The sequence below is a fragment of the Panulirus ornatus genome, chromosome 17 (genome assembly GCF_036320965.1).
Source record: "Panulirus ornatus isolate Po-2019 chromosome 17, ASM3632096v1, whole genome shotgun sequence".
NCBI lineage: Eukaryota > Metazoa > Arthropoda > Malacostraca > Decapoda > Palinuridae > Panulirus > Panulirus ornatus.
In genome coordinates this window covers 56,552,130-56,573,489 of record NC_092240.1, presented here as the reverse complement: position 1 = coordinate 56,573,489, position 21,360 = coordinate 56,552,130, and the positions used below count along the sequence as shown (strand labels likewise).

At 41.8% G+C, this 21,360-nt stretch overlaps 1 protein-coding gene across 2 annotated transcripts in view; it reads right to left on the bottom strand.

The window, feature by feature from the left end:
- The window catches only part of LOC139754817 (uncharacterized), a 126,410-nt gene that overhangs the window by 91,283 nt on the left and 13,767 nt on the right, over positions 1 to 21,360 (bottom strand). For both annotated transcript variants that reach the window (XM_071672668.1, XM_071672667.1), the window contains exon 3: positions 2,611 to 2,739. In XM_071672668.1, coding sequence (XP_071528769.1) covers positions 2,611 to 2,739 — 129 coding nt within the window. The remainder of the gene's footprint in view (positions 1 to 2,610; positions 2,740 to 21,360) is intronic.

Here is a 21,360-nt window from a genome sequence, read left to right as displayed (position 1 = left end):
CCATCCTTCCATCTCCAATTTGGTTTCACCCTTCTTCTTGTCCTCTCCATTTTCAATACATATATCCACTTTATCAACCTTTCCTCAGTCATTCTCTCCTTATGTCCCAACCACTTTAGCAAATCCCCTTTGGCTCTTTCAACTATACTCTTTTTATTACCATAACTCTTTTGTACACTTTCATTACTAAATCAATTAAGCCATCTCACATCACATACTGTCTTTGAACACTTTACTTCCAACACATCCATCCTCCTCCATAGTCCATACCTTGCATCCATTTTGTTGGAACTACTATACCTTCAAACATACCCATTTTTGCCTTCCCAGATAACACCTCTCTTCACCTCCTCACCCACCATATGACTCATTTCCACTTCCATGGTTCTATCTGTTGCTGTGTCAACTATCATGTCTCTAAAACACCTCACTTCCTCCGAATTTGCTCCATTCAAACTCCAACCCCAACTAACCTGTCCCTCTACTCTGCTACACCTAATAACTTTGCTTTTACTCACATTTACACTCAACTTCCTCTTTTCCCAAACCATTTGAGCTCAAAGTCAGTCACCAACTTCTGCACATTTTCACTTGAATCTGCTGTGTCACTGAATTTGCTGTGTAATCAGCAAACAACAACTGACTTACTTCCCAGGAACCCTCATCCCTTACAGACTGAATATTCATCCCTCTCTCCAAGACTCTTGCCTTTAACCCCCTTACCACCCAATTCAAAACAAACTGAACAGCCATGGTGACACCACACATCTTTACCACAGACCAACCTTCACCTGGAACCACTCACTTTCCTCTCTGTCTCTTCATACATATGCCTTATACCCTTGGTAAAAACTTCTACTTCTAGCAGCTTTCCTCCCACACCACATACTTTATGATCTTCCACAAGGAACCTCTATCAACCCTACCATATACTTTTTCCAGATCTAAAAATGCCATATACAAATCCTTCTGATTCTCAAAAGTACTCTGAACACACATTCTTTAAAGCAAACACCTGATCCAAACATTGTCTACTACTTCTGAAATATTGTTCCTCCCAAAATCTGATGCTCTGCACATGCCTTCATCCTCTCAATCACTACTCTCCCATGCAACTTATCAGGTATACTCAACAAGCATATAACTCTGTAGCCTGATCACTCACCTTTATCCATTTTGCCTTTACACAAGGCATTACACATGAGTTCTGGCAATCCTCAGGCACCTCATCATGGCCCATACATACACTGAAAATCTTAACTAACCAATCAACAACACAGTAATCATCTTCCATAAGGCTTTCACCACCTCTTCTCTCTTCACCAAACCACTCTTCATGACTCTCACTCCACATAACACCTCAAACCAAACACCCTAAATCTGCCTTCCCATCATTAAACACATTCAACAGTCCTCCAAAACATTCACTCCATCCCCTAAATTCATCACCACCTGTTACCACTTTTCCATTAACCCACTTAATCAGTGTCCCCTTTTGTTCCCTTGTTTTTTTGCAAATAAGTAACATCCTTCCAAAACACCTTATTTTGGCTATGTTTACAGGTATTCCCTTTCCCCCACCTCCCATTTACCTCTGCATACCTGAATAAATTGGAATATTCATGTGTATGCATAGTTGAATATTTGTGCAATATTCATGAGTATGCATATCTGAATGTGTAATATCTATAAATATGCATACCTGAATATGTGCAATATTCATGAGAATGCTTATCTGAATATATGCAATATTCATAAGTATGCATATCTGAATATGTGCATTATTCATGAGTATGCATATCTGAAAATGTGCAACATTCATGAGTATGCATACCTAAATATGTGCACTATGCATTCATGAGTATACATATTTGAATGTGCAATATTCATGAGTATGCATGCCTGAATATGTGCAATATTCATGAGTATGCATACCTGAATATGTGCACTATGCATTCATGAGTATGCATATTTGAATGTGCAATATTCATGAGTATGCATGCCTGAATATGTGCAATATTCATGAGTATGCATACCTGAATATGTGCAATATGCATTCATGAGTATGCATATCTGAATGTGCAATATTCATGAGTATGCATATCTGAATATGTGTAATATTCATGAGAATGCATATCTGAATATGTGTAATATTCAAGAGTATGCACCCCTGAGTATGTGCAACATTCATGATAATACATACCTGAATATGTACAATATTCATGAGTAGGCATACCTGAATATGTGCAATATCAATGAGAATGCATATATGAATATTGCAATATTCATGAGTAGGCATACCTGAATGTGCAATATTCATGAGTATACATACCTGAATGTGCAATATTCATGAGTATGCATATCTGAATATGTGCAACATTCATGAGTGTGCAGACCTGAATAGGTGCAATATTCATGAGTATGTATATTCAAATATGTGCAACATTCATGAGCATGCATACCTGAATATGTGCAATATTCATAAGAATGCATATCTGAATAAGTGCAATTCAGTAAGAAAATAAAAGGTTAATACAAAACCTACTCACTAAGTGTAAATCTAGCTTACTAATATCAACTGTCCTCCTTACATGATGAAAATCTACTAACCTGTGTTTTCCCTACGTGCAAGACATTGTACAATAGAACGAACGGGGGAAGATCCTAAGCATGGCCCCAACAGATACGGTCCTGCTCGGCGTAGCTGGCCCTTTGGTATGACCACTCCTGCCACTGGAACTGAAATATGGCACGAAGTCTATTACATAAAATTCTTCTCATTAGTAACATAAAAACTGAAAATAAATGTGAATAAGAGCAAGGTTATTAGGTTCAGTAGGGTTGAGAGACAAGTCAACAGGGGGGGTAAGTTTGAATGGAGAAAAACTGGAGGAAGTGAAGTATTTTAGATATCTGGGAGTGGATTTAGCAGTGGATGGAACCATGGAAGCGGAAGTGAGTCACAGGGTGGGGGAGGAGGCAAAGGTTCTGGGAGTGATGAAGAATGTGTGAAAGGCAAGAACGTTATCTCGGAGAGCAAAAATGGGTATATTTGAAGGAATAGTGGTTCCAACAATGTTATATGGTTGTGAGGCGTGGGCTATATATAGGGTTGTGCAGAGGAGGGTAGATGAGTTGGAAATGAGATGTTTGAGGACAATATGTGGTGTGAGGTGGTTTGATCGAGTAAGTAATGAAAGGGTAAGAGAGATGTGTGGTAATAAAAAGAGTGGTTGAGAGAGCAGAAGAGGATGTATTGAGTCACATGAAGAGAAAGAGTGAGGAAAGATTGACAAAGAGGATATATGTGTCAGAGGTGGAGGGAACGAGGAGAAGTGGGAGACCAAATTGGAGGTGGAGGGATGGAGTGAAAAAAGATTTTGAGCGATTGGGGCCTGAACATACAGGAGGGTGAAAGGTGTGCAAGGAATAGAGTGAACTGGAACGATGTGGTACACCGGGGTCGACATGCCGTCAATGAAGTGAACCAGGGAATGTGAAATGTCTGGGGTAAACCATGGAAAGTTTTGTGGGGCCATTCTTCGTCTGTTTCCTGGCGCTACCTCACTGACGCGGGAAACAGCGATTATTATTTATTTCTATTTATCATACTTTGTTGCTGTCTCCTGCATTGACAAGGTAACACAAGGAAACAGACAAAACAATGTCCCAACCCACCCATAAACACATGTATATACATAAACACCCACACACGCACATACACATACCTATACATTTCAACGTATACATACATATACATACACAGACATATACATATATACACATGTACATATTCATACATACTGCCTTCATCCATTCCCACCGCCACCCCGCCACACATGAAATGGCGCCCCCTTCCCCCAGTGTGAGCGCGAGGTAGAGCTAGGAAATGACAAAAAGATTATAAAAAATATATCTATTATTTATCTATAATACATAATCACTGTTTCCTTAGTCAGCAAGGTAGCACTAGGAAACAGATGAAGAATGGCCCATCCAGTCATATACATGTACATAAATACCCATATACGTAAATATACATATATATACATGTCAACATATACATATACATACATACACATGTACATATTCATACTTGCTTGCCTTCATCCATTCCTGTTGCTACCCCGCCCTACAGGAAACAGCACTGCTACCCCCTGCTTCAGCGAGGTACCGCCAGGAAAAGACAAAAAAGGCCACACTCATCTGCACTCAATCTCTAAGTGTCATGTGTAATGCACCAAAACCACAGCTCCCTATCCACATCAAGGCCCCACAGAACTTTCCATGGTTTACCCAAGATGTTTCACATGCCCTGCTTCAGTCCATTGATAGCATGTTGACCCCGGTATACCACATACTTTCAATTCACTCCATTTCTTGCACACCTCTCACCCTCCTGTATGTTCAGGCCCTAACGCTCAAAATCTTTTTCACTCCATACTTACACCTCCAATTTGGTTTTCTGCTTCCCCTTGTTCTCTCCACCTCTGACACATATATCCTCTCTGTCAATATTTCCACTTCATTCTCTCCATATGTCCAAACCATTTCAACACACCCACTTCTGCTCTCTCAACCACACCCTTTTTAGTTCCACACATCTCTCTTACACTTTCATTACTTACTCAGTCAAACCACCTCACACCACATATTGTCCTCAAACATTTCATTTCCAATACAGCCGCCCTCCTACATACAACCCTATCTGTAGCCCATGCCTCGCAACCATATAACACTGTTGAAACTACTATTCCCTCAAACATACCCATTTTTGCTCTCCAAGATAATGTTCTCTCCTTCCACAAATTCTTCATTGCTCCCAGAACCTTTGCCCCCTTCCCCACCCTGTGATCTACTTCCGCTTCCATGGTTCCATCCATTGCTAAGTGTTATTGACTGGTTGGTAAGGATACAGATCATGGTGCAGTGCCTGAAGATTGGCGGAATGCATGCATAGTGCCACTGTACAAAGGCAAATGGGATAAAGGTGAGTATTTAAACTAAAGATGCATAAGTTTGTTGAGCATTCCTGGGATATTATATGGGAGGGTATTGAGTGACAAGGTGAAGGCATGTACATAGCATCAGATTGGGGAAGAGCAGTGTGGTTTCAGAAGTGGTAGAGGATGTGTGGATCAGGTATTTGCTTTGAAGAATGTATGTGAGAAATTCTTAGAAAAACAGATGGATTTGTATGTAACACTTGCAGATCTGGAGAAGGCATATGACAGGATTGACAAAGAGGCTTTGTGGAAGGTCTTAAGAGTATATGGCGTGAGAGGTAAGTTGCTGAAAGGAGTGAAAAGTTTTTACCAAGGATGTAAGGCAAGTTTGTGAGTAGGAAGAGAAGAGAGTGGTTGGTTCCCAGTGAATGTCGGTCTGCAGCAGGAGTGTGTGATGTCCCCATGGATGTTTGATTTGTTTATGGATGGGGTTGTTTGGGATGTAAATGCAAAAGTCTTAGAAAGAGAGGCCAGTATACAGTCTGTTGGGGATGAAAGGGCCTGGGAAGTGAGTCATTTGTTGTTCGCCAATGATACAGCTCTGGTGGCTGATTCGAGTGAGAAACTGCAGAAGTTGGAGAATGAGTTTGGAAAAGTGTGTGAAAAGAGAAAGTTGAGAGTAAATGTGGATAAGAGCAAGGTTATTAGGTTTAGTAGGGGTGATAGACGAGTTAACTGGGATATAGGTAAATGGAGAGAAATTGGAGGAAGTGAAGTGTTTTAGATATCTGGGCATGGACTTAGCAGCGACTGGAACCATGGAAGCGGAAGTGAGTCATAGGGTGTGATGCACTGAAACCACAACTCAATATCCACATCAAGGCCACACAGACCTTTCCATGGTTTACCCCAGATATTTCACATGCCCCGGTTCAGTCCAGTGACAGCACATCAACCCCGGTGTACCACATTGTTCCAATTCATTCTATTCCTTGCATGCCACTCACCCTCCTGTATGTTCAGGCCCTGATCACTCAAAATCTTTTAACTCCACTCCATCCTTCAATCTCTATTTTGGTTTCCTGCTTTTCCTTGTTCCCTCCACCTCTGACACATATGTCCTCTTTGTCAACCTTTCCTCACTCTTTCTTTTCATATGACCAAATCATTTCAATACACCCTCTTCTGCTCTCTCAATCACACTCCTTTTATTACCACACATCTCTCTTACCCTTTCATTACTTACCCGATCAAACCAATTCACACCACAAATGGTCCTCAAACATTTCATTTCCAACATATCCACCCTCCTCTGTACAACTAGCCCATGCCTCACAACCATATAATATTGTTGGAAATACTATTTCCTTTAAACATATCCATTTTTGCTTTCTACAATAACATTTTCTCCTTCCACACATTCTTCATCGCTCCTAAAACCTTTGCCCCCTCCTCGACCCTGTGACTCACTTCCACATCCATGGTTCCCCTCACTGCTAAGTCTACTCCCAGAGACAGAGTGTGAACGTATGTGGCCTTTTTTGTCTGTTTTCCTGGCACTACCTTGTTGAGGGGGGTCAGCAATGCTGTTTCCTGTGGGACAGGGTAGTGCTGAGAATCGATGAAAGCAAACTAGTATGAATACATACGTGCATATATAAGTCAGTGTATGTGTGTGTATATATGTGTATATATTAATATGTATGTGTATGAGCATTTTCATATATATATAAATTATTTATTTATTTATTATTTTGCTTTGTCGCTGTCTCCCGCGTTTGCGAGGTAGCGCAAGGAAACAGACGAAAGAAATGGCCCAACCCACCCACATACACATGTATATACATACACATCCACACACGCAAATATACATACCTATACATCTCAATGTACACACATATATACACACACACAGACATGTACATATACACCCATGCATACAATTCACAGTCTGCCTTTATTCATTCCCATCGCCACCTCACCACACATGGAATACCTTCCCCCTCCCCCCTCATGTGTGTGAGGTAGCGCTAGGAAAAGACAACAAAGGCCCCATTCGTTCACACTCAGTCTCTAGCTGTCATGCAATAATGCCCGAAACCACAGCTCCCTTTCCACCTCCAGGCCCCACTCAACTTTCCATGGTTTACCCCAGACGCTTCACATGCCCTGATTCAATCCACTGACATCACATCAACCCCAGTATACAACATCAATCCAATTCACTCTATTCCTTGCCCGCCTTTCATCCTCCTGCATGTTCAGGCCCCGATCACTCAAAATCTTTTTCACTTCATCTTTCCACCTCCAATTTGGTCTCCCACTTCTCCTTGTTCCCTCCACCTCCGACACATATATCCTCTTGGTCAATCTTTCCTTACTCATTCTCTCCATGTGCCCAAACCATTTCAAAACACCCTCTTCTGCTCTCTCAACCATGCTCTTTTTATTTCCACACATCTCTCTTACCCTTACATTACTTACTCGATCAAACCACCTCACACCACACATTGTCCTCAAACATCTCATTTCCAGCACATCCACCCTCCTGTGCACAACTCTATCCATAGCCCACGCCTCGCAACCATACAACATTGTTGGAACCACTATTCCTTCAAACATACCCATTTTTGCTTTCCGAGATAATGTTCTCGACTTCCACACATTCTTCAAGGCTCCCAGGATTTTCGCCCCCTCCCCCACCCTATGATTCACTTCCGCTTCCATGGTTTCATCCGCTGCCAGATCCACTCCCAGATATCTAAAACACCTTACTTCCTCCAGTTTTTCTCCATTCAAACTTACCTCCTAATTGACTTGACCCTCAACCCTACTGTACCTAATAACCTTGCTATTATTCACATTTACTCTTAACTTTCTTCTTTCACACACTTTACCAAACTCAGCCACCAGCTTATGCAGTTTCTCACATGAATCAGCCACCAGCGCTGTATCATCAGCGAACAACAACTGACTCACTTCCCAAGCTCTCTCATCCACAACAGACTTCATACTTGCCCCTCTTTCCAAAACTCTTGCATTCACCTCCCTAACAACCCCATCCATAAACAAATTAAACAACCATGGAGACATCACACACCCCTGCCGCAAACCTACATTCACTAAGAACCAATCACTTTCCTCTCTTCCTACACGTACACATGCCTTACATCCTCGATAAAAACTTTTATATATAATAAATATATATATATATATATATATATATATATATATATATATATATATATATATATATATATATATATATATATCCATATATATATATATATATATATATATATATATATATATATATATATATATATATATATATATATAATGATATATTATATCATTATTATTTTGCTTTGTCGCTGTCTCCCACGTTAGCGAGGTAGCGCAAGGAAACAGATGAAAGAATGGCCCAACCCACCCACATACACATGTATATACATGCATGTCCACACATGCAAATAGACATACCTATACATCTCAACGTATACATATATATACACACACAGACATATACATGTCTGGGGATAGGGGAGAAAGAATACTTCCCACGCAATCCTCACGTGTCGTAGAAGGCGACTAAAGGGGACAGGAGCGGGGGGCCAAAAACCCTCCCCTCCTTGTATCTTAACTTTCTAAAAGGGGAAACAGAAGAAGGAGTCATGCGAGGAGTGCTCATCCTTCTCGAAGGCTCAGATTGGGGTGTCTAAATGTGTGTGGATGTAACCAAGATGAGAAAAAAGGAGAGATAGGTAGTAAGTTTGAAGAAAGGAACCCGGATGTTTTGGCTCTGAGTGAAACGAAGCTCAAGGGTAAAAGGGAAGAGTGGTTTGGGAATGTCTTGGGAGTAAAGTCAGGGGTTAGTGAGAGGACAAGAGCAAGGGAAGGAGTAGCACTACTCCTGAATCAGGAGTTGTGGGAGTATGTGATAGAATGTAAGAAAGTAAATTCTAGATTGATATGGGTAAAACTGAAAGTTGATGGAGAGAGATGGGTGATTATTGGTGCATATGCACCTGGGCATGAGAAGAAAGATCATGAGAGGCAAGTGTTTTGGGAGCAGCTGAATGAGTGTGTTAGTGGTTTTGATGCACAACACCGGGTTATAGTGATGGGTGATTTGAATGCAAAGGTGAGTAATGTGGCAGTTGAGGGAATAATTGGTATACATGGAGTGTTCAGTGTTGTAAATGGAAATGGCGAAGAGCTTGTAGATTTATGTGCTGAAAAAGGACTGGTGACTGGGAATACCTGGTTTAAAAAGCGAGATATACATAAGTATACATATGTAAGTAGGAGAGATGGCCAGAGAGCATTATTGGATTATGTGTTAATTGATAGACGCATGAAAGAGAGACTTTTGGATGTTAATGTGCTGAGAGGTGCAACTGGAGGGATGTCTGATCATTATCTTGTGGAGGTGAAGGTGAAGATTTGTGGGGGTTTTCAGAAAAGAAGAGAGAATGTTCGGGTGAAGAGAGTGGTGAGAGTAAGTGAGCTTGGGAAGGAGACTTGTGTGAGGAAGTACCAGGAGAGACTGAGTACAGAATGGAAAAAGGTGAGAACAAAGGAGGTAAGGGGAGTGGGGGAGGAATGGGATGTATTTAGGGAAGCAGTGATGGCTTGCGCAAAAGATGCTTGTGGCATGAGAAGCATGGGAGGTGGGTTGATTAGAAAAGGTAGTGAGTGGTGGGATGAAGAAGTAAGATTATTAGTGAAAGAGAAGAGAGAGGCATTTGGACGATTTTTGCAGGGAAAAAATGCAAATGAGTGGGAGATGTATAAAAGAAGGAGGCAGGAGTTCAAGAGAAAGGTGCAAGAGGTGAAAAAGAGGGCAAATGAGAGTTGAGGTGAGAGAGTATCATCAAATTTCGGGGAGAATAAAAAGATGTTTTGGAAGGAGGTAAATAAAGTGCGTAAGACAAGGGAGCAAATGAGAACCTCGGTGAAGGGAGCTAATGGGGAGGTGATAACAAGTAGTGGTGATGTGAGAAGGAGATGGAGTGAGTATTTTGAAGGTTTGTTGAATGTGTTTGATAATAGAGTGGCAGATATAGGGTGTTTTGGTCGAGGTGGTGTGCAAAGTGAGAGGGTTAGGGAAAATGATTTGGTAAATAGAGAAGAGGTAGTAAAAGCTTTACGGAAGATGAAAGCCGGCAAGGCAGCAGGTTTGGATGGTATTGCAGTGGAATTTATTAAAAAAGGGGGTGACTGTATTGTTGACTGGTTGGTAAGGTTATTTAATGTATGTATGATTCATGGTGAGGTGCCTGAGGATTAGTGGAATGCGTGCATAGTGCCATTGTACAAAGGCAAAGGGGATAAAAAAGAGTGCTCAAATTACAGAGGTATAAGTTTGTTGAGTATTCCTGGTAAATCATATGGGAGGGTATTGATTGAGAGGGTGAAGGCATGTACAGAGCATCAGATTGGGGAAGAGCAGTGTGGTTTCAGAAGTGGTAGAGGATGTGTGGATCAGGTGTTTGCTTTGAAGAATGTATGTGAGAAATACTTAGAAAAACAAATGGATTTGTATGTAGCATTTATGGATCTGGAGAAGGCATATGATAGAGTTGATAGAGATGCTCTGTGGAAGGTTTTAAGAATATATGGGGTGGGGGGCAAGTTGTCAGAAGCAGTGAAAAGTTTTTATCGAGGATGTAAGGCATGTGTACGTGTAGGAAGAGAGGAAAGTGATTGGTTCTCAGTGAATGAAGGTTTGCGGCAGGGGTGTGTGATGTCTCCATGGTTGTTTAATTTGTTTATGGATGGGGTTGATAGGGAGGTGAATGCAAGAGTTTTGGAAAGAGGGGCAAGTATGCAGTCTGTTGTGGATGAGAGAGCTTGGGAAGTGAGTCAGTTGTTGTTCGCTGATGATACAGTGTTTGTGGCTGACTCATGTAAGAAACTGCAGAAGCTGGTGACTGAGTTTGGTAAAGTGTGTGAAAGAAGAAAGTTAAGAGTAAATGTGAATAATAGCAAGGTTATTAGGTACAGTAGGGTGACCACTTTGAGAGTGTCCCAATCCATTCAGCTCTCCACTGTGCTACCACGCCTCATTTCCCTCCTTACCGTTTTCTAGTGAACTACGGCCAAGAATAACTGTCTATCCGCATATGCCTGATCTTAACTGCCCCGTGACCACAACATTACTCCTCAAAATTGGGTCGTTTCCTGTAGCTTTTCCTTGTTCTCCTGTCCACCTCTCCATGACTCCTATGTATGTACCCCTCACTATTTGACTCAAACCTTTCACCTCAAATCCTATTTGACTTCTTTCAGTACATATGAACAAATCATTTAAAATTTACCCCCTTTTCCTGCTCCCCCCAACCACACCCTTTTTATTTCCACACATCTCTCTTCCCCTTTTCATTATTTAAAGGGATAAAACCCAAATTCACACCAAAAATTTGGGTCCTCAAAACTTTTTCATTTCCAACAAAATCCACCCCTCCCTCTGTACAACTAGCCCAGGGCCCTCAAAACCCATATAATATTTTTTTGGAAAAAATTTTTCCCTTTTAAAAACATATCCTTTTTTTTGTTTTTTCTACAATAACATTTTTTCCTTCCACCCCCAATTTTTTATCGCCCCCAAAAAAACCTTTTTTTTTTGCCCCCTCCTCGCCCCTTTTGGGGACCCCAACTTCCACACCCAAAAGGGTTTTCCCCTCATTTTTTCAAAAAAGTCTACTCCAGAGACAGAGAGACCAGTTGTGTGTGTGGTAATTTGATGTAGAGACGAGTTGCTGTGAAGTTTATTTGGCTTTTTATTCTTTTTTTGTCTTGTTTTCCTGGCACTACCTTGTTGAGGGGGGTAGCAATGCTGTTTCCTGTGGGAAAGGGTAGTGTGAGAATCGATTTGAAAAGCCAAAACTAGTATGAATACATACGTGATATATAAGTCGTGTATGGTGTGTATATTGTGTATTTTTTATTAAAAAGTAGGGTTTTGGGCCCATTTTCATATATATATAAATTATTTATTTTTTTTAAATTATTTTGCTTTGTCGCTGTCCCCGCGTTGGAGGTAGCGAAAGGAAAACAGACGAAAAAAAAGGCCCCAAACCCCCCCAATAACATGTATATACATACACATCCCCACACGCAAATATACAAAACCTATAATCTCAATGTACACACATAATACCCCACACACGGGGAATGTACATTTTCCCCCAAGCAACAATTCACCGTCTGCCCTTTTTTCATTTTCCCCTCGCCACCTTCACCACAATGGATTACCTTCCCCCCCCCTCATGTGTGTGAGGTAGCGTAGGGAAAAAAAAAAAGGCCCCATTCGTTTTACACTCAGTCTCTATTTTCATGGAAAAAGCCCCAAACCCCAGCTCCCTTTCCCCCTCCAGGGGCCCCCCTCAACCCTTTCCCGGTTTACCCCCGACGCTTCACATGCCCTGATTTTAATCCCCTGACAAACTAACCCCAGTATACAACAATTTAATCCAAAATTTCCCCTTTTTCCCTTTCCCCCCTTTCATCCCCCTGCATGTTCAGGCCCCCTCACTCAAAATCTTTTTCACTTCATCTTTCCCCTCCCAAATTTTTTCTCCCCCTTCTCTTGTTCCTCACCTCCGACAATATATCCTCTTGGGCAATTTTCCCTTTTCATTTCTAAAGTGCCCCAAAAACCCTTTTAAAACCCCCTTCTGCTTTTCAACCATGTCTTTTTTTTTCCAAAACATCTCTCTTACCCCTTTAAATTTTTATCGATCAAACCACCTCACACCCACATTGTCCCCAAACATCTCATTTCAGCTCATCCACCTCCTGTGCTAACTCTCTCAGTCGCCCACGCCAGACAACCATACAACATTGTTGGAACCCCTATTCCCTTTAAACATACCCATTTTTTTTTTCCGAGAAATGTTCTCGACTTCCACCCCATTCTTCAAGGTCCCAGGGTTTTCGCCCCCTCCCCACCTATGATTCAATTCCCCTTCCATGGTTTCATTCCCCTGCCCGATCCACTCCCAGATTTTTTAAAACACCTTAAATTCCTCCCGTTTTTTCCCTTCAAACTTACCTCCTAATTGAAATTGGGCCCCCAACCCCACTGTACCTAATAACCTTGTATTATTACATTTACTCTTAACTTTCTTTTTTTCAACACTTTACCAAAAATCAGCCACCCGCTTAAGGGAGTTTCTACAGAATCAGCACCCCGCTGTATCTCAGGAACAACAACTGACTCACTTCCCAAAACTCTCTCATCCACAACAGACTTCATACTTGCCTCTTTCCAAAAACTAAGCATTACCTCCTACAAAACCCATCCATAAACAAATTAAACAACCCTGGAGACATACACACCCTGCCGCAATAAAATAAAACAAAAACACTACTATTCACTAAGGAACCATTCCTTTCCTTCTCTTCTACACGTACACTTGCCTTACATCCTCGATTTTGTTTTTGTGGGGGGAAGGGAAAGTTTTGTGGGGTTTTGAAAAAAAGAGGAATTTTGGGTGAAGAGGTGGGGGTAAGTGGTTGGAAAAGGGGCTTGTTGGGAAGTACGGGGACTGATAAAAAATTAAAAAAGGGGGAAAAAAAGGAGGTAAGGGGAGTGGGGGGGAATGGGATTATTTGGGGAAATGAGGGTTGGCAAAAGAGCGGATGAAAACGGGGGAGGTGGGTAAATAAAGGGTGGAGGGTGGGATAAAGAGTAAAAAATTAGTAAAGGAAAGGGGGGCTTTTGGGGATTTTGAGGGAAAAAATGAAATGATGGGGAGTATAAAAGAAAAAAACAGGAGTCAAAAAAGGTAAAGGAGGTAAAAAGGGGCAAAAAAAGGGGGTGAGGAGTATAAAAATTTGGGGAAAAAAGGGTTTTTGGAAGGGGGGTTTAAAAAAAGTGGAAGAAAGGGGAAAAAGGAAAATTTCTGAGGGGTATGGGGAGGGTAAAAGTAGTGAGTAAAAGGGATGGGTGAGTATTTAAAGGGTTTGTTGAATGTGTTTGATATAGAGTGGGAAAAGGGTGTTTTGGTCGGGGGTGGTGTGCAAATGAGAGGGTTGGGGAAAATGATTGGGTAAAAGAGAAAAGGAGTAAAAGCTTTCGGAAGATAAAAAGGGCAGGAGGGTTTGGATGGTATTGCAGTGGAATTTTTAAAAAAGGGGGGTGAGTAGTTGCTGGTTGGTAAGGGTTTTTTTAATGTAGTATGATTAGGTGAGGGCCTGAGGATTGGGGAAGGGTGCTATGTTTTACGGGAAAGGGGATGGGATTAAATTAAGATATAAGTTTGTTGAGTTTTTCCGGGAAATTTATATGGGGGGGTATTGATTGAAGGGTAAAGGTTTAAAAAGCTAGTTGGGGAAAAGCAGTGTGGTTCGGGGTGGAGAGGATGTGTGGGGTAGGTTTTCTTTAAGAAAAATGGAAAAATATTGAAAAACAATGGATTTGTATGTAATTTAGGGTTGGAAAGGATTAAGGTTTATAGAGATTTGGGAAGGTTTAAAATATTGGTTGGGGGGAAAGTTTAGAGATGAAAATTTTTTTTCGAGGTGTAAGGATTTAGTGTGGAAAAGGGAAAGGATGGGTTTGGTGAGGTTTTCGGGGGGGTGTGGAGTTATGGGTTTAAATTTTTTTTGGGGTTTTTGGGGGGAAAAGCAAAATTTTTAAAAGAGGGAGTATAAATTGTTGGGATGAAGCTTGGAAAATGAGTTTTGTTGTTGCAGATACACCTGGTGGTATTCGGGAGAAAATGCAGAATGGGAAAAGTTTGGAAAAATGTGGAAAGAGAAAATTAAAAGTAAATGTGAAAAAGACAAAGGTTATTAGGTACGTAGGGGTTAGGGCAATAATTGGGAGGAAATTTGAAGGGAAAAATGGGGGAAGTAAAGTTTTTTAGATTCTGGGGGGGGTTGGAGGATGGAACCCTGGAAAAGGGGAATGAAAATGGGTGGGGGGGGGGGCGAAAAATTTGGGGGCTTGAAGAAAGTTGGATGGAAATTTCTCGGGAAAAAAAAATGGTTTTTGAAGGGAAAAGTGGTTCCAAAATTTGTATGGTTTCGGGCGTGGGGTATGGTAAGTTGGGCAGGGGGGGATGTGTGGAAAAGGTGTTTGAGGACAAAAGGGGGGTAGGTGGTTTGATGAGTAATAATGAAAGGGTAAGGAGTGTGTGGAAATAAAAAGGTGGTTGAGAGAGAAGGGGGTTTTGAAATGGTTTGGACATGGGAAATGGTGAGGAAAGATTGACAAGGGATTTAAAGGTAGAGGGGGGGGAAAAGGGGAAGTGGGAACCAAAGGGGGTGGAAAAATGAGTGAAAAAGATTTTGAGGGTGGGGTAAAATCAGGAGGGTGAAAGGGTGAAGGGAAAAAGTGAATGGAAGATGTGGGATACGGGGGGGAAAATGGTTTTTGGGGTTGAAAGGGAGTAAGGTTGGGGTAAAAGGGAAAATTGTTGTTGGGTGTGGAAAGGGGTTGGGTTTTGGGCTTATTCTGAAGCTAGGATGAGGTAAAGAATGGGGCCCTTTTTTGGTTTTTCTGGTACCCCGCCCCTGGGGGGGGGGGGTTGGGGGTTTTTGTGTGGGGGGTGGCAGGGAAAAATAAAGGAGACGTTTAATTTGTTGGTTAATGTTTGTTGGTGGATATAAATGTGTAAAAGAGATGTTAGGGTTTTTATTTGGGATGTGGAGTGTAGTTAAAAATGTGTATGTGGAATTCACAGTCTGCCTTTATTCATTCCCATCGCCACCTCACCACACATGGAATACCTTCCCCCTCCCCCCTCATGTGTGTGAGGTAGCGCTAGGAAAAGACAACAAAGGCCCCATTCGTTCACACTCAGTCTCTAGCTGTCATGCAATAATGCCCGAAACCACAGCTCCCTTTCCACCTCCAGGCCCCACTCAACTTTCCATGGTTTACCCCAGACGCTTCACATGCCCTGATTCAATCCACTGACATCACATCAACCCCAGTATACAACATCAATCCAATTCACTCTATTCCTTGCCCGCCTTTCATCCTCCTGCATGTTCAGGCCCCGATCACTCAAAATCTTTTTCACTTCATCTTTCCACCTCCAATTTGGTCTCCCACTTCTCCTTGTTCCCTCCACCTCCGACACATATATCCTCTTGGTCAATCTTTCCTTACTCATTCTCTCCATGTGCCCAAACCATTTCAAAACACCCTCTTCTGCTCTCTCAACCATGCTCTTTTTATTTCCACACATCTCTCTTACCCTTACATTACTTACTCGATCAAACCACCTCACACCACACATTGTCCTCAAACATCTCATTTCCAGCACATCCACCCTCCTGTGCACAACTCTATCCATAGCCCACGCCTCGCAACCATACAACATTGTTGGAACCACTATTCCTTCAAACATACCCATTTTTGCTTTCCGAGATAATGTTCTCGACTTCCACACATTCTTCAAGGCTCCCAGGATTTTCGCCCCCTCCCCCACCCTATGATTCACTTCCGCTTCCATGGTTTCATCCGCTGCCAGATCCACTCCCAGATATCTAAAACACCTTACTTCCTCCAGTTTTTCTCCATTCAAACTTACCTCCTAATTGACTTGACCCTCAACCCTACTGTACCTAATAACCTTGCTATTATTCACATTTACTCTTAACTTTCTTCTTTCACACACTTTACCAAACTCAGCCACCAGCTTATGCAGTTTCTCACATGAATCAGCCACCAGCGCTGTATCATCAGCGAACAACAACTGACTCACTTCCCAAGCTCTCTCATCCACAACAGACTTCATACTTGCCCCTCTTTCCAAAACTCTTGCATTCACCTCCCTAACAACCCCATCCATAAACAAATTAAACAACCATGGAGACATCACACACCCCTGCCGCAAACCTACATTCACTAAGAACCAATCACTTTCCTCTCTTCCTACACGTACACATGCCTTACATCCTCGATAAAAACTTTTATATATAATAAATATATATATATATATATATATATATATATATATATATATATATATATATATATATATATATATATATATCCATATATATATATATATATATATATATATATATATATATATATATATATATATATATATATATATAATGATATATTATATCATTATTATTTTGCTTTGTCGCTGTCTCCCGCGTTAGCGAGGTAGCGCAAGGAAACAGATGAAAGAATGGCCCAACCCACCCACATACACATGTATATACATGCATGTCCACACATGCAAATAGACATACCTATACATCTCAACGTATACATATATATACACACACAGACATATACATGTCTGGGGATAGGGGAGAAAGAATACTTCCCACGCAATCCTCACGTGTCGTAGAAGGCGACTAAAGGGGACAGGAGCGGGGGGCCAAAAACCCTCCCCTCCTTGTATCTTAACTTTCTAAAAGGGGAAACAGAAGAAGGAGTCATGCGAGGAGTGCTCATCCTTCTCGAAGGCTCAGATTGGGGTGTCTAAATGTGTGTGGATGTAACCAAGATGAGAAAAAAGGAGAGATAGGTAGTAAGTTTGAAGAAAGGAACCCGGATGTTTTGGCTCTGAGTGAAACGAAGCTCAAGGGTAAAAGGGAAGAGTGGTTTGGGAATGTCTTGGGAGTAAAGTCAGGGGTTAGTGAGAGGACAAGAGCAAGGGAAGGAGTAGCACTACTCCTGAATCAGGAGTTGTGGGAGTATGTGATAGAATGTAAGAAAGTAAATTCTAGATTGATATGGGTAAAACTGAAAGTTGATGGAGAGAGATGGGTGATTATTGGTGCATATGCACCTGGGCATGAGAAGAAAGATCATGAGAGGCAAGTGTTTTGGGAGCAGCTGAATGAGTGTGTTAGTGGTTTTGATGCACAACACCGGGTTATAGTGATGGGTGATTTGAATGCAAAGGTGAGTAATGTGGCAGTTGAGGGAATAATTGGTATACATGGAGTGTTCAGTGTTGTAAATGGAAATGGCGAAGAGCTTGTAGATTTATGTGCTGAAAAAGGACTGGTGACTGGGAATACCTGGTTTAAAAAGCGAGATATACATAAGTATACATATGTAAGTAGGAGAGATGGCCAGAGAGCGTTATTGGATTATGTGTTAATTGATAGACGCATGAAAGAGAGACTTTTGGATGTTAATGTGCTGAGAGGTGCAACTGGAGGGATGTCTGATCATTATCTTGTGGAGGTGAAGGTGAAGATTTGTGGGGGTTTTCAGAAAAGAAGAGAGAATGTTCGGGTGAAGAGAGTGGTGAGAGTAAGTGAGCTTGGGAAGGAGACTTGTGTGAGGAAGTACCAGGAGAGACTGAGTACAGAATGGAAAAAGGTGAGAACAAAGGAGGTAAGGGGAGTGGGGGAGGAATGGGATGTATTTAGGGAAGCAGTGATGGCTTGCGCAAAAGATGCTTGTGGCATGAGAAGCATGGGAGGTGGGTTGATTAGAAAAGGTAGTGAGTGGTGGGATGAAGAAGTAAGATTATTAGTGAAAGAGAAGAGAGAGGCATTTGGACGATTTTTGCAGGGAAAAAATGCAAATGAGTGGGAGATGTATAAAAGAAGGAGGCAGGAGTTCAAGAGAAAGGTGCAAGAGGTGAAAAAGAGGGCAAATGAGAGTTGAGGTGAGAGAGTATCATCAAATTTCGGGGAGAATAAAAAGATGTTTTGGAAGGAGGTAAATAAAGTGCGTAAGACAAGGGAGCAAATGAGAACCTCGGTGAAGGGAGCTAATGGGGAGGTGATAACAAGTAGTGGTGATGTGAGAAGGAGATGGAGTGAGTATTTTGAAGGTTTGTTGAATGTGTTTGATAATAGAGTGGCAGATATAGGGTGTTTTGGTCGAGGTGGTGTGCAAAGTGAGAGGGTTAGGGAAAATGATTTGGTAAATAGAGAAGAGGTAGTAAAAGCTTTACGGAAGATGAAAGCCGGCAAGGCAGCAGGTTTGGATGGTATTGCAGTGGAATTTATTAAAAAAGGGGGTGACTGTATTGTTGACTGGTTGGTAAGGTTATTTAATGTATGTATGATTCATGGTGAGGTGCCTGAGGATTAGTGGAATGCGTGCATAGTGCCATTGTACAAAGGCAAAGGGGATAAAAAAGAGTGCTCAAATTACAGAGGTATAAGTTTGTTGAGTATTCCTGGTAAATCATATGGGAGGGTATTGATTGAGAGGGTGAAGGCATGTACAGAGCATCAGATTGGGGAAGAGCAGTGTGGTTTCAGAAGTGGTAGAGGATGTGTGGATCAGGTGTTTGCTTTGAAGAATGTATGTGAGAAATACTTAGAAAAACAAATGGATTTGTATGTAGCATTTATGGATCTGGAGAAGGCATATGATAGAGTTGATAGAGATGCTCTGTGGAAGGTTTTAAGAATATATGGGGTGGGGGGCAAGTTGTCAGAAGCAGTGAAAAGTTTTTATCGAGGATGTAAGGCATGTGTACGTGTAGGAAGAGAGGAAAGTGATTGGTTCTCAGTGAATGAAGGTTTGCGGCAGGGGTGTGTGATGTCTCCATGGTTGTTTAATTTGTTTATGGATGGGGTTGATAGGGAGGTGAATGCAAGAGTTTTGGAAAGAGGGGCAAGTATGCAGTCTGTTGTGGATGAGAGAGCTTGGGAAGTGAGTCAGTTGTTGTTCGCTGATGATACAGTGTTTGTGGCTGACTCATGTAAGAAACTGCAGAAGCTGGTGACTGAGTTTGGTAAAGTGTGTGAAAGAAGAAAGTTAAGAGTAAATGTGAATAATAGCAAGGTTATTAGGTACAGTAGGGTTGAGGGTCAAGTCAATTGGGAGGTAAGTTTGAATGGAGAAAAACTGGAGGAAGTAAAGTCTTTTAGATATCTGGGAGTGGATCTGGCAGCAGATGGAACCATGGAAGCGGAAGTGAATCATAGGGTGGGGGAGGGGGCGAAAATCCTGGGAGCATTGAAGAATGTTTGGAAGTCGAGAACATTATCTCGGAAAGCAAAAATTGGTATGTTTGAAGGAATAGTGGTTCCAACAATGCTGTATGGTTGCGAGGCGTGGGCTATGGATAGAGTTGTGCGCAGGAGGGTGGATGTGCTGGAAATGAGATGTTTGAGGACAATATGTGGTGTGAGGTGGTTTGATTGAGTAAGTAATGTAAGGGTAAGAGAGATGTGTGGAAATAAAAAGAGTGAGTTTGAGAGAGCAGAAGAGGGTGTTTTGAAATGGTTTGGTCACATGGGGAGAATGAGTGAGGAAAGATTGACAAAGAGGATATATGTGTCAGAGGTGGAGGGAACAAGGAGAAGTGGGAGACCAAATTGGAGGTGGAAAGATGAAGTGAAAAAGATTTTGAGTGATCGGGGCCTGAACATGCAGGAGGGTGAAAGGCGTGCAAGGAATAGAGTGAACTGGAACGATGTGGTATACCGGGGTCGACGTGCAGTCAATGGATTGAGCCAGGGCATGTGAAGCGTCTGGGGTAAACTATGGAAAGTTGTGTGGGACCTGGATGTGGAAAGGGAGCTGTGGTTTCGGTGCATTATTACATGACAGCTAGAGACTGAGTGTGAACGAATGGGGCCTTTGTTGTCTTTTCCTAGTGCTACCTCGCACACATGAGGGGGGGAGGGGGTTGTTATTCCATGTGTGGCGGGGTGGCAATGGGAACAAATAAAGGCAGACAGTATGAATTATGTACATGTGTATATATGTATATGTCTGTGTGTGTATATATATGTGTACATTGAGATGTATAGGTATGTATATTTGCGTATGTGGACGTGTATGTATATACATGTGTATGTGGGCGGGTTGAGCCATTCTTTTATCTGTTTCCTTGCGCTACCTCGCTAACGCGGGGAGATAGCGACAAAGCAAAATAAATAATAAACCTAATTCATACTGTCTGCATCTGTTCATTCCTATCGCCACCTTGCCACACATGTAATAACAACCCCCTCCCCCCTCATGTGTGCAAGGTAGGGCTAGGAAAAGACAACAAAGGCCACATTCGTTCACACTCAGTCTCTAGTTGTCATGTAATGAAGTCATCCTCCACCACTCACTTCCTTGTCAGTCTCCTAAACATTGTTTACTGCAACTTGGAGAAATGCAAAAACTCAGTGGCATTCACCTAACTAGACTTCACTAAGGCTTTCAACTTGGTAAACTAAAACATTATAAAGAAAGCCAATGACCTGGGTCTATGTGGGTGTCTTGTCTGGTGGCTGGCAGACTTCTTGACCAGGTGACACCAAACCATCCACTTTAGGAGAGCCACATTGGCATCACAAACCTTAACTTGTGGCATTCCATACAGCACCAAGATGGGGCCACTCTGCTTTCTCATCCACATCAATGATGCCCTAAAGGATGCAAACTACCACTGGAAGGACATAGCCAACTCCAACTTTGGCATCACTATCAGCAGCAACTCTCCTGACTTTAGTGCACTTC